Raw genomic sequence first — 16,299 nt, 5'->3', positions numbered from 1 at the left:
CCTTGCATTCGTCAGTGCTTTAAATGCACGAAAGCTACCTTGAGATGAACAGACTTCAAACAGTCTAGTTCCATGAACAAATAAGATGCTTAACAAATGAAAACATAAAATGATTTTTAAATGTATTTAAGAAATCACTGGCTTTTTAATAACCACCTTTAAATAAACGACATTGAATCTTTGCTAATATTTAAAAAAAGATGTAAAAATCTTTTAATCCTCAACTTTATTAAAGTTTTTCCAAAATATGCCAGTGCCCCTAAGGCTACTAAAAAACAAATTATCTTTTAATCTTTGGACTCTGTAGTTGACCCTTGAACAATGCAGGGGTTACGGGTACCAACCCCATGTGCAGTCAAAAATCTGAGTAACTTTTTGACTCGCTCAAAATTTAACTACTAAAACCCTTCTATTGACTGGAAGCCTTACCAATAACATAAACAGTTGATTCACACATATTTGGTACATGTATTACATACTGTATTCTTACAATAAAGTTAGAGAAGAGTGTTAAGAAAAGCAGAAGGAATTGGGGTTCCTGGGTGGCTCAGTCGGGTAAGCATCCGACTTCAGCTCCGATCAGGATCTCCCAGTTTGTGAGTTTGAGCCCCATGTCGGACTCTGTGCTGACAGCTCAGAGCCTGGAGCCCACTTCGGATTCTGTGTCTCCCCCTCTCTCTACCCCTACCCCGCTCACACTCTGTCTCTCTCTCAAAAATAAACATAAAAAAAAAAAAAAAGACAAGAAAAGCATAAGGAAAATACAATTACATTACTATAACAACAACAAAAACAAAATCCACATAAAAATGGACCCAGGTAGTTTAAACCCACGTTGTTCAAGGGTCAACTGTGAAGGAATTGATAGACCATTATTGCTAAAGTGTGAAACTATAAAATACAGCAACATTAAATAATTTCTCCTTCTGACGTCAGAAAGAATGAAGCACTTTTTCATGTATTACTTCACTGTATTCCAGAAAGGCTTTGAAGGGCTTAAAAAAGATATTCAATATACTTTTAAATGTGGAAACAAAGAAATCAAAGAGAAAGAGCAAGTAAGGGAAGTCCAAATTTAGCTCTGCACTCCCAGGATTTGACTTGAGGGAAACCCAATCTGTCACGTGATCCACTTCCGGAACAAAGTGGCAGGAGGCTACTGGGAGAGGCAGCAGAAGGGAGGAAAATTCCTCCCAGGAGACACCGTCACTCTGTGATACAGTGTACATCTCCAAAAACATTCCTTCCAAAAATGTAAAAAAAAATTAGTTTTGTAGGGTTACAGCCTAACATGGTTTTAATGTAAGCAGGAAAAACGCCCAAAGGCACAGCACAGTTCAGTAACAAGAAATCCACAAGTAGTCAAAGGACATACGTTCACTAATCACCCCGTCAGCTCCTCTTCCAGAAGTATCTCACGGCCACGGCTTTTGACAAGTATCAAGCAGAAAAGTGTGGCATTTATACAAAAAACTTAAAGTGCAGATTAGACCATGTTGCTTAAATAAAAACAGGCCACATAAACTTCAATGACCTGCAGTGTTACAGGAAGGGCTGGCACCCTCCTGGGAAACTCAGGGCTTCATTAACTCAGCTCAGCTGGCTACTTGGGAAGACTCATCCCCCCTCACGTAGAGGAGGACCACAGCTATCCAGAAATCAGACCAAAATTTACATCAGAAATGGCTCCAGTCAGTTTTTACAAGGGACAAACCAGTAACTAATACACCTAAGCTATACAAAATCACAATCTTTTCACTTTATAAGCAGGTAGAGATTTTCTTTCCCTATTTTGGAAAAATGTCTTACTCCAAGGCCTAGAACTTAATGATCTCCCAAAGGCTGGCATTCAGCATATTCTTTTTTAAAAAATAATTTCCTTCAGCATTAATGAGATAACTGGGACTTACTTTTTAATGATTATGTGATTTGAGAATATTCACTTATTGCTCTTTATTCTCAATGTTCTACATTTGAACAAAAAAAAATACCTTTCCCAGAAAGAAAGACAATTTAGGAAACACAGGAAATCTGTTTGGCGCACAAGACAATGTTCTAGACAATACATTTGATAGGAAACTGGTCTGTGACCAGTTCAGCTGTGACCTGAAGAGCAATCTCACCTCTGCACATTTATGGATAGTGTCAGGACCTACTCCACCATCGACCTCTATGTCCAAGGACGGGAACTGGGTCCTCAACCAATGAACCTAGATATACACAAAGAAATAAGTGATTCCTAAGGTGGATATTTCCTAAGGGGAAAAACAACCAAATAAAAAATCAAATAGCCAAATACTAGCCACTAAAACAGGATTCCAAGTGTCTCACACAGTAACTTTACTTTTCTTTCTTTATTTTAAGCAGTCTTTATATCCAACATGGGGCTCGAACTCACAACTCAGAGACCACGAGTTGCATGCTCTTCCAACTGAGACGGCCAGGTGCCCACCACACAGTTAACTTTCTACTAATACAAATTATGATCAGGGATACCTTCCTTTTTAATATACTGAAACAAATCCAGCTTCATAAAAGCAAGGCTTATTCTTCTGGGGGAATGGCACTGAACTTGTCATGGCTTTGCAGAGAATATACTTCATGCAAACAAGACAAAGAAAAAACCCTCAATGTTCAATGAAAAGAGATCTCCCAAGAGATCGAAAGGCTACAGGGATAATGCCTTTGACAGAAAATTTCAAGATTAAGATGTGATATTTTTCCTGATTTCCATGCTAAATCTCATACAGCATTTATCACACCGTACTCCAGGGATCTGCAGTCATCCCCCCCCCCCCCACCATCTTCAGAACAGGACATGGCTAAATACACAAGTGGCTCAATACAGGCTTACCGAATGTGCACACACTATAAAAGCCTCACCCCAAAACCAAATATTTCTTTACCTTTGGCATCATATCTTCCATGAATTTCTGCCCTCCAAACCCAGGTTCCACTGTCATAACCAAGGCCATATCTATCTGATTCGCCCATGGTGCCAAATACTCAACTGTAGTTCCTGGTTTGATGGCAAGGCCAACCTATAACACAGACAAATTTGCTACATCACATTAATAATTATTCCCACATTATATTAATATGGCATGTCAGACCCAGTAGAAATATCTATTGTTTAAAAATTCATTTTTAATATTTATTTTAGAGAGAGACAGCGCTAGCAGGGGAGAGGCAGAGAGAGGCAGACATAGAATCCAAAGCAGGCTCCAGGCTCTGAGCTGTCAGCACAGAGCCCGACATGGGGCCTGAACCCCCAAACCATGAGCACATGACCCAAGGCAAAGTCAGATGCATGACCGACTGAGCCACCCAGGCGCCCCTAGAAATATCTATTCTTAAAGAGTAGAATATACACAGAAATGGAATGCATAAGTTATTCAAACTATTTTTTAAAAGAGGCAACAAGGCTACCCAAATGTAAATCTTCCTAAAAGGCAGTACTTTTCAGAAAACATTAGGGGAACATAGAAATCCTGTCTAACAGACAACTTATACTTCAACTCTGATTTCTCAGCTAAAAACCAACTGCTCAAGTCTGGTCTTCTCTGCCTATCACTTCCTGTCTTCTAACAAAACGTCCACACCAAGAGTGAAGAGTATTAAAACGTTATGGTCACTGTTGGCCCCTCACCTTCATCCCATTCTCCCGAATGTCTTTTATCAAAGCCCCAGGGTTCTCAGTAGCCTCAAGATGAAAGGTATATTGATTGGCTCCTGCTACAGCCATTGGTTTTACCCACTGTTCCGGCCTGGACACCATCATGTGCATATCTAGAAAGAAAAGACACATCTCCTGAATACTACTGAAAGGAAGATACCTGCCCCATATTGGTGAGGCCAGCCTGCAGTTTTGGCTGTTTTGGATATAAACTACTTGGCATTAAAAGAATTCTTAAATAATGACACTGCTGTATTGCTAGCCTCCTTTTAACTTGAAGGTACAGTTTTAGTTAAACTCATTTCTCAAAAAACCAGTTTTCCACAAAAGGCGTATGATGGTATATATGAAAAGGACTAGAATTCAGGAAACCTAGGTCCAGGAAATGCTAGTCTAAAAAAAAACTCTCAACAGTCCTATTATCTATGCAGATTTCATTTCTCATTTATAAGAAAGCTAAATCAAGTGATTCTACAATATCTTATGGAGCACTTACTGCATCATTAAGTATTCTAGGCCCCAGGGACAGAGCATAAAAAACAGACAAAAATCTCTGCTGTTATGGGGATGACATTCTTAGTGGGGGGTGGGGACAGACCATAAAGAAACTACGTTAATACAATACACACTGGGTTGGTAGCTTGGCCAGCGTGGCTGGGCAGGAGGATCACAGGGGCACGGGATGAGGGGCCACAGCCTGGAGCTCTGCAGACCACTGGGTTTTATTCTGAACGAGATTGGGGGGGGAGCACTGTGGGATTCTGAGCGGAGAGGTGACAAGCTCTAAGCTGGAAAGCCACAGCAGTCACCCAGGAAGAAATGACGTTGGTAGTGATTGAAACTGGCAAGCAGCGGCAGGATTCTGGGTCTGCTCTGCAGCTATGGCAGCGGGAGCTGCTGCAGGCCAATGTGCAGGGGGAGGGGAGCCCGAAAACTGCACCACAGGGGACGGGTCTCGAGGGAAGGACATGGTAACTGCAGGTCTGACACACATCCTAACTGTAAAGCTCAAATCACAGGGATCCGTTAGGGAGAGTGGGGGTGGCCTTCTTAAGGTTCTTGACTTGAAACATTAGACCATTTAACAAGAAGAGGGCGGCTTAAAAGTGGTTAAGTCAAGAAATATTGCTGTCAAGAAGGAAACAGTAAATACTCCTAGGTCAGACAGATATGCTAAGAAGAGTTTTGAGTTTGTCTGTTTTTTGCTAGAGGAAGCATACCTCTGATACAGCTGAGCTACATTAAAGAAAAAATGTCTAGAATTCTAGACTCAACTAAGACCATAAAATGCAATAAGGCTTTGAAAAATATCAGGAAAAGGGAATACTGCTTGACAAAGCCGAGATTAAAGTTTGTATTTCTAAACTAACAAGTGACAAAAATAGAACCTATGTTAATAGGTAAAACATTGTTTTTAAAAGACAAACTCTATTTGGTGTTTCTTATTTTCTTTGTGTTATAAGTAAGGAAAAATCAATCTGCTTTAAAATATCTACTCATTCCTTTCGTTAACAGACTGCTATGCCAGTCCACCTCCAGCGTGCGGTCACCGCTGGGAACCCTCAATGGAGAGTGTTCAGGGAGCGACCAGTTCAATGAGTCATCTGCCTGTAGGTAACATACTGAGGTCACAGTTCTCGAACGTTCCAACATCAGCCTCCGCTTACACTGTTAAAAATTACTGAGGACCTCCAAAACGATGTTGATGTGAACTGTATTTAACACTGTCTAAAATGTTTTAGAAATTCAAACTAAGCAATTTTTAAGTGTCTACTGAACTCATTTAAAAATAATAATAAATCTATCACATGTTAACTTAAGACTGACCTTATTTTATACTTTTGCAAGTCATTAATGTCTGGCTTAACAGAAGACCTCCATATTATCACATGTGCTCTGCATTCAGTCTGCTGCAACGTGTTGTTTTATATGAAGGGAAAAAAGTACACAGAAAAGGGAGGGGTACATTGATAGCCTTTTCAGACCAGTGTGGATATTCTTCTATTTCTACCCCAGAACTCAGCAAGTAGGACTTTAATAAAGGTTAGCTGCAATGTAGAATCTGTAAACTCTACCAATGAACTTTTTGAGCTTTGTTACACTAAAAGCCACTGGCCTGTCCTAGTACACTTTGAATGGATCTCTGCAGTACTGGTTTGCTGCATTACATAGGACTTCCAAAGAGTGACACGTTTTATTATTTGCTATCAGAAAGTACGCAACACCACAGATTTTATCACAACAGCTGTAAACAGGAGAAAGCAATAAGCTCACAGAAGCAGATACAACTTCTTCAAAATTCAAATTTTCATTTGCAAGCTCTAATTTTATCTGTGGAAACAATAATTAATGAGGCATCTTCCTTGAAATGACAGGCTTAGTTAACTTTCAAGAAAATGTCAGTAAAACACTGAAGTCTGATAACCATAGTTCATCTATCAGTTTATCATTCCAGTGAAGATAAGTGTTCGTGAAAAAGGCAGCCAGTTCAGTTCACAACTCAGTGGCGCAAGTGGGTTTTCCTTGAGAAAGCCATCATCACGCAGTATACTGCAGAAGCACTTCATATGTACTTCCTGCTTTGGCACACAAAACATGAAAAGAAATGCACCCAACCATCAGATTTACTGTAGTTAATAATTTGTACTGACCTTCAACGATATGTACCATGAATACATGGTGGTGAAGAATAATTTAACAACAACTTGGATAGTTCAATAGCATTGCTTTGATTCAGGCTAAGGAACCAACAGACAAACTCACCATTGCTTTTGTACCATCCACACAAATAATGACAGATAACGCTGTAATATGAAAATAGTCATCACCTCATGTTCCACCCGCAAGAGATTCCTGGGGTCTTCAGACCACACGTGAAGACCGCAGATTTAGATGAGAGCAAAGAAAACAAAAACAAAACAACACAAAACACCCAAAACCAAAGCACAAAAATAACAGCTTTTTCCCTATCACCTGATTGCTTACTGGTTATTTCCACTCAATACTGAGACTGAACCGTTCAGAACTGTACCAGTTACGCATGCAACTTGTGAAATACTTCTTAGAATGTACACATGAATTATCCAACAACCAAGGTCCAAGAATCAAACAAAAAAAACACGTCTTAATATAAAAAGCAAAAGTCCCAAAACCCAAACATTAAAGCATTTGGAGTCCATTCATCTTTACTGTAGACCCACTTCTAGACAGACTGATTAGTAGCAAGTTTATTAGCAAATAAACTAAAAACAGAAAGAAAGAGCAGACTGTGTGTGGTTGTAGCAGGATTGATACGAGAGGCACAAATGTAGGAGACACAAATAGCACTGAGTAGTGATGCGAGGAATCCAAGTAAAAGAAAAAAAAAAGAAAAAAAACAACTTCTTTTAAATTCATACAAAGCCAGATGCAGAGGACTCTGTGGCCACAGCACGGTGGGGGCAAACATGGCTACTTATTTCATTCACCTGATATTCATAAGAACAAATTTATTTTGGAAAATTCATTTTCTAAAATGTAATAAAAGAGTCCAGATCATCAGAGGATTACATTCCATTATTTGAAAATTTCAAAATGGTGAACAAGCTGCTGGAACATGGTTTCCCTCATGCCACATAAATTACGTGGTAACGCACCCTTTCTTACGTGCAAAGTAGATGGATCCTATGAAGAAGCTCTGACGGAGAGAACTTCCTACAACGAGGGCAATGTTCCAGAATGGCACTGTACAACAGTCACTAGACTCATGTGGCAACTGAGAGCTTGCAATATGGTTGGTTAATGCCACTGAGAAGCTTCATCTTTCATTTTATTAACCTGAACTAACTTTAAATAGCTACATGTGGGTAGGGACAACCACATGGGACAGCACAACTAGAATCCTTCGCAAAATCGGCCTACAATATGCCAATAAAAAATACCTAAGTTTTACTAAATTCCAAGGTACTTAAGAACATTATTTATAAAAATTTGTTCAACTTCTTACGTACGAGACATTTGTCAGCTTCAAGCCGTTGCTAACTTAGTTTAAAAGAGCAGTAACAACATGTGGACTGAATTCACGTTCACGAGAATTAACAATTACACTAAACCCCAATCTTGTGTTTATGCTTAGCTCTACAAAAACCACAGTAAAACAAAGTGGATTAAATCCCTGCTGTAAAGGACAAAAGTAATCTGACTGAAGGAAGTTTGAAAAAGAAAATACGGAAGGTGGTCTGATAACTGGATAAAGGTTAATTTAGGATGGGGTGCTTAGAAAGGCTTCTCCCTGAGGAAATGCCAGTAATTCAGGGCCAAAAGATAAAGCAGAGCCAGCCAAGTGAACAGTTTTCTAGGCAAAGAGATCAGCTAAAGTGCCAAGGCCCTGAAGCAAGAAAGAGTTTGGCTTATTACAAGCAGCCAGTGAAGACCCAGCACAGGGTGGGGGTTGGGGGTTCCAGATGAAATTGGAGGTTGAGAGATCAATCATCTACTTGAGCAACACATCCAGCGTCAGACAGCGTAACACCCACTTACCAAAGAAAGGGTCCTGGCCTAGCTGCTTTCGGAGGCTTTCTACCACAGGGTGCCCAAAGGTGATGTTGGGAACAAAATGCCTATAAGACAAACAAAATCTTACTCTGAAAATGTTTTCAATTCAATTTCTGTATTGTTCTCAAAAGCACTCTGATAGGAGTAAATGGGACCATCTGTGATTGCAGTATTTTTCCATGTAGTATTTAACATCATCAGTATTAAAAAAATACTAAAAATATCTCAGTAATTTCAGTTTTACAAAGCAGTATTTCCCTGATATTTCAACAAAATCAGACAGTGTCACAAGATTTAACTCCATCGTTTGTAATCCAACAGGTAAAAATGGAAAGACAACCAAATCCAAACTCCAAAAGTTTTATGACTTGCCCAAGTCACACACTAGTTAGGAAGTTCTGAACTCTGACATGGGTCTCTCAAATCCTAGTCTGTCATGGGTGGCCTGTGGCCACTTCTAATCCACTTCATTCAGTGGGCACTAAATCAGTTTAACCACCCATTACTGAGGGTTTCCAGCATGCCAGGTGTTGTACCTTACTTCATCTTCTCATCAGCCTTATGAAGTAGATGCTGTTATAGCCCCATCTGAAGAACACAGGAAAAATAACTTCCTTAAGTCACCCTGTTAATAATTTGCGGGGGCAGGATTCAGAGTAAGTCTTCCTGACATCTGACCCCAAAGTACTTCATGCCACTGACCTACTCGCTTGTCCTTCTGTTCTATCACTAGCTCATTTCAATATGTAACAAAACCCCCTCTATGCAAGTACCATGATACGGGAGTTCCTGCTTACCCTAGAAAAGTTTATAATCTCATTGGCGAGAAATGGCTAACACCCAACGGAATCCCTGGCCCTGCTGTTGTATTTGTTGGGGAGAGCTGACTCCCTTGACCTCCAGGTGGCCCGTGCAGCTGGCTCTCCCCAAAGGCCTGTGAATTTCAGTGATGTGTGTCACTGCAGGGCCAGGAGCTTAAGCGGTATTCCTTTTTTGCCCTCACTTCACCCTTTTGCCAATAGAGAAGCCATTAAGGGCTGGCAGAGTCACAGGATGGAAGGAGACTACGTCCCTGAAATTCTTCATGGAAGGACATTCAAGCTGAACTGTTACGTGAATAACTGAACTTTATAACATTAAGTCACTGAACTCGGGGCTTTATTGGTTAAAGGTAGTAGATAGTACCCTGTATGAGGATAGCAAGAAAAGGTAAAGCCACAAGTGGGCCATATGAGGCAAGTAGTATGGCACTTGAAAAGAAGGGAAGATCACGAGATTTAGAGAACAAAGAATTTGTAAAGATGGGAAAAGAAATGAAGCAAAGGCAAAAATAAGCAACTTGTGTTCAAAGTGGGGGAGAGGTGGTGCTCTTCAGCTTGGTGAGGGTGAAAAGAACAGGAGGCAGAATATGTCACATCAAGGGTATCAAATGCCTGGCTCAGTGTTTGGATTCTATCCTGCTGTAAATATGAAGTGAGGTTTTAAAGCAAGAAACAAGCAGGCCCATTTGGTAGAGTGTGTCACTCTTGATCTCGAAGTTGTGAGTTCAAGGCCCATAGCAGACATTACTTAAAAAAAAAAAAACCAAAAACAAAAACACAAAGCAATGAGAAAATAAAAAATAAAGTGGAAATAATAAAGTGGGAAGACGGCCTGGGCAAGGAACAATGAGAATGGAAAAGACGACAGATAACGCGTGACAGGACTTATGAACTCATTAGATGTGAGGAGCTCAAAAGAGAATAAACCATGGTTAAGACCTTAAGCTTAGATGGCAGACCAATGAATGCTAATAAAAAAATTAAAACTTACACAGGCCAGGCACCATTCTAAACACGTTCCATATACTAACTCATTAAAACCTCACAACTCTATGGTGCAGGTACTCCTATAATCCATATATTACAGACAAGGAAGAGAGGCTCAAGGTCACACAGCCTGTGAAGTGCCACAAGCAGGCATTAAACACCGGCAACTTGGCTCCAAAGTCCAGGCTCTTAACCTATTATGCTCATCTGTCCCTCCACTGATAACGACAAAAAAACAAAGTCCCGGGGAGGTGAGACGAGTCAGGATTCAGGACACATGTGAGAGGGACCAGGTAAGGTGGACAGGTACGGACACCTGCAAACACTTTGGTCCTTGAAGGTAGGATTTCTAGTATCTAGAAATCATTCCACCGTTTCACTTCAGAGCAATGACTGCCAGGGGCATGGATAAGATGCTCGTTATGTTTCCTGGAACTCAGAGGTGAGGGTCAGATAAGCAGACAGGGAGGCTTACTGGGTATCATACAGCTCTGGAATGAAAATTGGGATTTTGTTCACTGTTCTTTTAATTTGCTGCATGGCCTTAGAGTACTTTTGTTGCTCAACCTTAGGTTGCCTTTATAATTAAACAGACATAATAAACACATACATCTTGAGAAAACAGGAGAACAGAATAAATATACTTTTTACTTCACTGGGAAACAGAAGCATATCATGTAACACTACTGATTCCCCCAGCTGCATGACTAATTGTACTACAGTGCTCTAGGCTCACCACGAACACTAGAAGAACAGAAAGGTACTGATACCCTGACAAGAAACCAAAGGTTTATGGTTAAGCTGAAACAGAAAAAGGCAACAAACCCAAGCATGAAGTGAAGGGGTCCTAAATTTGCCAGGCAACAGTAACCTTGGGACGTGTCACAAAAGGACTTACAGGCTCTATGCCAACCCTATGACACTAAAGACGACCTGGGAATCTGAATTCTCAACAAATGCCCTGGGAGGTCTTTTTTTATGTTTATTTTGAAAGAGAGACAGAGAGACAGAGAGAGAGCAAGAGTGCATGTGCACGGGGGAAGGACAGAGAGAAGGAGAAAAAATCCTAAGCAGGAGGTTCCACGCTGTCAGGGCACAGCCAGACGCGGGGCTCAGTACCACAAACCAAGAGATCATGACCTGAGCCGAAACCAACATTCAGATGCTTAACTGACTGAGCCACCCAGGCACGCCAATGCCTTGGGAGTTCTTATCAGACCAGCTTGGAAAATACATTATTTCACTCTAAGAGAAATTTCATCAAAGCAGTCGGCTTCACCATTGTATTATTCTTTTTCTTTGTCCTATTAAAGGTACTTTCTGCAGTCTGCAAAAAATAAAATACAATAAAAAAGTATCCCTTTTCCCCAGAGACTTAGTGAGATTAAGCTATAATTGTTTACAGCACAGGTATATAATTATTTTATCTCTCATCATCTTCTCTCATCAACCTGAAGCTCTGTTTCCAATTGTCATACAATCAATTTCAGAGAGATAAAACCTTTACCAGATCTTCCAAGATAAAGATGGTAAACGGAGGATTAAAGTTGATCTAAAATGGAGCAAGACTGTTGGGGTACCTGGGTGGCTCAGTCAGTTGGGCATCCGACTTCTGCTCAGGTCATGATCTCGCGGTTCATGGGTTCAAGCCCCACATCAGGCTACGTGCTGACAGCTCAGAGCCTGCAGCCTGTGTTAGATTCTGTGTCTCCCTCTCTGTGTGTCCCTCCCCTGATGGCGCTCTGTCTCTTTCTGGCTCTCAAAAATAAATAAAAGCATTAAAATTAAAAAGAAAAAATAAATGGAGCAAGTCTGTAACGAGAAAACATTCCCTGTGAATCAGAAAACACAATCTCATGTTTCCAAGGGCTGGCAAAAAACACAGAGGAGCAATATAGGGCAGATGGAGACAGAAGACAATTGAAGAACATCTAGCCTGGTTAATGATGGTGGCTGCCATTCAGCTCCAGCCCATTGTGGCCTCATGAGGCTGTGGACCAAGTGCTAGCAAATCTTTGGATGTTTTTCAAAAGTCAGCAATCCAGTACTCATGTGAAATCTCCCCAATTTTAAATCCTGGTAACTAATTTAGAAATTGCATATTTGCGGGGCGCCTGGGTGGCTCAGTCGGTTAAGTGGCTGACTTCGGCTCAGGTCATGATCTCGCAGTCCGTGAGTTTGAGTCCCACGTCAGGCCCTGTGCTGACAGCTCAGAGCCTGGAGCCTGTTTCAGATTCTGTGTCTCCCTCTCGCTCTCTGCCCCTCCCCCGTTCATGCTCTGTTTCTGTCTCAAAAATAAACAAACGTTAGAAACAGACTTAAAAAAAAAATTGCGTATTTGCTCTGTTCCTACACTTAGGACTAACAGCACATTTCTGATCACTGTCCTGTCATGGCAGGTTTATATGCTTTCCAATGTTCTTTTCCAGAGAATTCATTTGTCCTTTTTTTTCAAATATCCAACCATACTAGTGCACTATCCCCCACAGTATTCCCAAAACTTGTTCCTGACCTTCAAGATGAAGACATTCAGTTTTAATCAGGAGAGAAATCGGGGACCTTAGGGGAAAAGGGGAAACAACAGGTGCATCCAAACTAGAATACTAGAGATTTTTAAAGGGACCAGGAAAAAGAAGAGCATAGAGGCAGTACCTGAAGAGAAGGTAAGTTGAGGCTGGCCACGTTAGAAAGGGGAGTCCACGCCCCCACTTTCACACACCTGGCCTAGGAAACAATGCAGCTCAGCTAGCTTTGCCTCTTCTGGTGGGACATCAGGAAGAGGTTGAAACTCCCTAAATGTTTCCTCCTTTACAAAAGGGGATCAAAATACCTCTGAGCTCAAAACGTTGTGAAGATTAAAAGAGAAAGGTTTTAAAATGGTGTTTGGAGAATTTAATTTTGTCAAACCAAGATGTTACTTGGCAAAGGGGGAAAGGAGCCAGTAAAAAAAAAATATGTGTACCTTAATCAGCTCAGGGTCTGCCACTGGGCTGGGAGGGGACAAGGTGTTTCATCAGACATCCCTCTCTTATGATAGAGCCAATCATTCATTCAACCAAGTATAACTAAGCCTGTCACCGTGCTTTACCTGCAGAGAATTCAGAGGTGAGCCAAAGACACCCTACTTTCAGGGAGCTTACAGTACAGCAGGAGAGATGGGAAAATAGACAACAAAAGTAATTGTATAAATTATTAGTTCTTTGTGGACAGAGAATGTCTTAATCCTTCTCGATAAGCCCAGAACCCACAGAAGACATTTAACTTCTGAGACCACACAAGCTGTTGCAGGCTTCTAATCCTGGCTCCACCATTTCCTAACTAGAAGACCTCAGACAGGTGACTTAACCTCTTTGTGTCCATTTCCCCACTGTCAAATGCTGGTGACAACAACAGCACCAACCTCATAAGGTTATGTGAGTTAATTCACAAGGAACACTGAAAACACTTACGTGCTCAAAAATATTAGCTACTACTGTTATCATTAATATTCTTGATTTGTGCACTGAAAAAATTATCTTCTCCATTCAGTTACTCAAATATGGCCCAAGACTTACTTAAAACACCAAATTGCTTTCTGTGTTAAACAGACTACACATGTACACATGTAGCCTGTTCTATCCTGAGGTAGGGGTCTCAGACACAAAATCTGTATCCCAGACATGAAAATGTACCTACCCATCTTTGAGGTACACCCTCCAGTTACCTGTGAAAGCTCAGAGCTTTCCAAAAATTATGTACGTGTACATAACTATGAATATGAATTATGTATATAACACAATAAAAATCAAGCTTTTGTGCGAGGTAATACTTACCAATCTTACACACTTAGCCTAGAATGCTTAGACTCTAAAGTAAAGACTTTGCCATGATCAGTTGGGATACTTACTGATAACTGAGTCGGATATAAAAGAGAAACAACAGATTTAACCAGACAGAACAGAGAAAGACAAAACTCTTGTAACAGGAGTGACATTAAAAAGAACAGGAAGTAACTGATCATCTTTTGTAAATAAAACAAATTTGCAAATCTGCACGAGGCCACACAGAAATTTTACCTGTTTAAATTTATTTTTTGACCCGGAACCCAAAGTAATGGCTGTTACTGCTTTAAGGCCAGTTATCAGCAGGGCTCAAGGAACTACTTGGCAAACCCAAGAAAATACAATTTGCAACTCTGTCACAATGTTGTGTAATCCTGAAAGTCTTACTGTCTTCTCAAGGTTAGACTCTACATTTTATAGCCAACTTAAACTAGCATCATACTGACTCTGAACAATATCGATTATGTGCTATAACTACAGTGCTTAAAAATTACTTACAAAAAAACTGACCTCCCTGAAGAGCAGGGTGCCTGAAGAGAAAATAAACAGGAAAATCAAAATTCGAACAATGACACAACACCTAATAATTATTGAGAACTTACTATACGCCAGGCACTGTATGCTTTGCATGTTGGCTCATTTCATCTTCCAAAATTGCCTAAGCGGTAGGTTCTACTGTTACTCCCATTTTTCACATAATGAAACTGAAGCTCAATGAGGTTAAGTGGCTTGTCCCAGGTGATCCATCAAATGGCAGAACTCGGGCAATCTCGCTACAGGTACCAAGCTCTTAATCGTTACACAAGTCTGTCTCCCCAGCTTTGCCACTAACTAGCTATATGAGCTTGGGCAAGTCATGCCTATCCCCTTGGGCCTCAGTTTCTCTAACTGAAAATGAGAGACGCGTCCAAGAGATTTAAAATTGCGTCCAGGTCCTAGTGCTAGGGCCACACGTTACGTGGGGGGAGGGGAGGAAGTGGGGTTTGGGACGCGGTCGCAGCCCAGGCTGCCGCCTCAGGTTCGCTCCAGCCAGGGCCTCCAGGACTCCCACCCCAAGTCCCCTTTTCAGCACCGCGTTCAGAGTGCGGCGCTCCGCGGTACAGGGACGCCGTGCACCCAAAAGGCACTCAATAAAGGTGCGCCGAGCCCGCCCCGCGCGGCAACCCTGACCCGAGCCCCGCGGAGTTACCCGTCCATTACATCCAGGTGCAAATAATCGGCCCCAGAGTCCAGCATCCGGAGGCACTCAGCCCCTAAATTGGCCAAATCGCTGTTAAGGATGGACGGGCCAATCTTGCAGCCAGACGCCATGGTGCTGGTTCCCAAGAGCAAGTTACCCACGAGTCCTCCGGTAAGACGAAAGTGTCGCCCCGATTGGCTGCGCAGTTTTAGTCCCTTCCCGATAGCGTCTTCCGGACTCCACCGGAAGCAGCTGCCCGCAGGGAGGAAGTCCCTCCTCCCCTCGGGGGCGGGGCTGTCTGCCCGAGGGCTTAGGGGTGGGGCCTCTCGCCTGCAGGCCCTTGCCTCTTTGCTTCCGTCTTCCTTCTTGAAATAGTTTTCAGGTCTCCCAGCCCTCGCCGAACTCGAAGAGTTTCTAAATCTTTTTTTGCTTTACATCCCCCGGGTTCTTTTCTTCTCGGCTCTTGCCCTCACATCACTTTTTGCTTCTCCATTGTTTCCACCTGTGCTGCTGTCCTCTCCAGCGCTTGTGCTTGCCTGTAAAACAACAGAACAAATAAATCTTTTCTTCTCATAGCTTTCTCCATGAATTCTTTTTAGGAGCCTAAGGAGTCACATTTAGGGCGGAATCGTCGCTCTTCTAGGTACTAACTGGGTAACCCGGCGGTCGCTTCTCCCAGTCTCCGTTTTCTCATCTGTTAGGACCCCTACCCAGCGTTTAGGGTTGTTGTGAGGATCAGATAGGTGAATCCAGATAATGCGTTCAGCGCGAGACCTCGGGTGCCCAGTATAAAATGGTGGTGATTATTGTTATTACTACTCCCCTTCTTGGCTTCTGGCCCTCATCCTTATTCATTTTTCTTTTGTTTTTCCTTTTTATGGAGGTTCGTTGACAAATTGTAATACATTTATTTACTGTTCGGACCCAATCTGGAAGAGAGTAGGCATGTCTGTTCCTCTGCCAAATGTGTCTAAGGTTATTGGGTCAGGAAAAGGGGGTGGGGGGAAATCCGGTGAGGGGGGAAAAAAAAGGATTTAGCAAGAGCATACCTTAGATGGTAGAGAACGGGCACTTTGTAATTGATTGAAAGTGGTAACTTGGACCCCGTGGTGGTCCTGGCCATGTTTAGAGGGCAACCAGTTCCTTCACATTCCTCTTGGGAAATCTACTGGTCATTCCATGAGGTCATAATCGGGGCAGAGAAATCAAACCTGGGTACCTGTTTCCCAATATATCCATTCTGCTTTAGTTTGAAAGATAGGGGTGGAAAGCTTAAGTAAA

General features: G+C 41.8%; 1 protein-coding gene across 13 annotated transcripts in view; it reads right to left on the bottom strand.

Moving 5' to 3' along the window:
• RPE (ribulose-5-phosphate-3-epimerase) overlaps nt 1-16,223 on the bottom strand; it is a 36,858-nt gene extending 20,635 nt beyond the window's left edge. For 5 of the 13 annotated variants that reach the window (XM_019838606.2, XR_002161713.2, XR_002161714.2 and 2 more), the window contains exons 1-7: nt 16,068-16,223; nt 15,039-15,554; nt 14,337-14,368; nt 8,195-8,274; nt 3,650-3,789; nt 2,907-3,041; nt 2,124-2,210 (exon numbers count right to left, since the gene is read on the bottom strand). In XM_019838606.2, the coding sequence (XP_019694165.1) occupies nt 2,124-2,210; nt 2,907-3,041; nt 3,650-3,789; nt 8,195-8,274; nt 14,337-14,368; nt 15,039-15,149 (585 nt within the window). In that variant the 5' untranslated portion in view covers nt 15,150-15,554; nt 16,068-16,223. Of the gene's footprint in view, nt 1-2,123; nt 2,211-2,906; nt 3,042-3,649; nt 3,790-8,194; nt 8,275-14,336; nt 14,369-15,027; nt 15,555-16,067 lie in introns of those variants that run through there. The other 8 variants (XM_006935518.4, XM_006935519.4, XM_045034442.1 and 5 more) reach the window with 8 other exon arrangements.
• Between the last annotated feature and the right edge of the window lie 76 nt (nt 16,224-16,299).

This window comes from Felis catus, chromosome C1 (genome assembly GCF_018350175.1).
Source record: "Felis catus isolate Fca126 chromosome C1, F.catus_Fca126_mat1.0, whole genome shotgun sequence".
Lineage (NCBI taxonomy): Eukaryota > Metazoa > Chordata > Mammalia > Carnivora > Felidae > Felis > Felis catus.
This window is presented reverse-complemented; position numbering and strand designations above follow the sequence as displayed.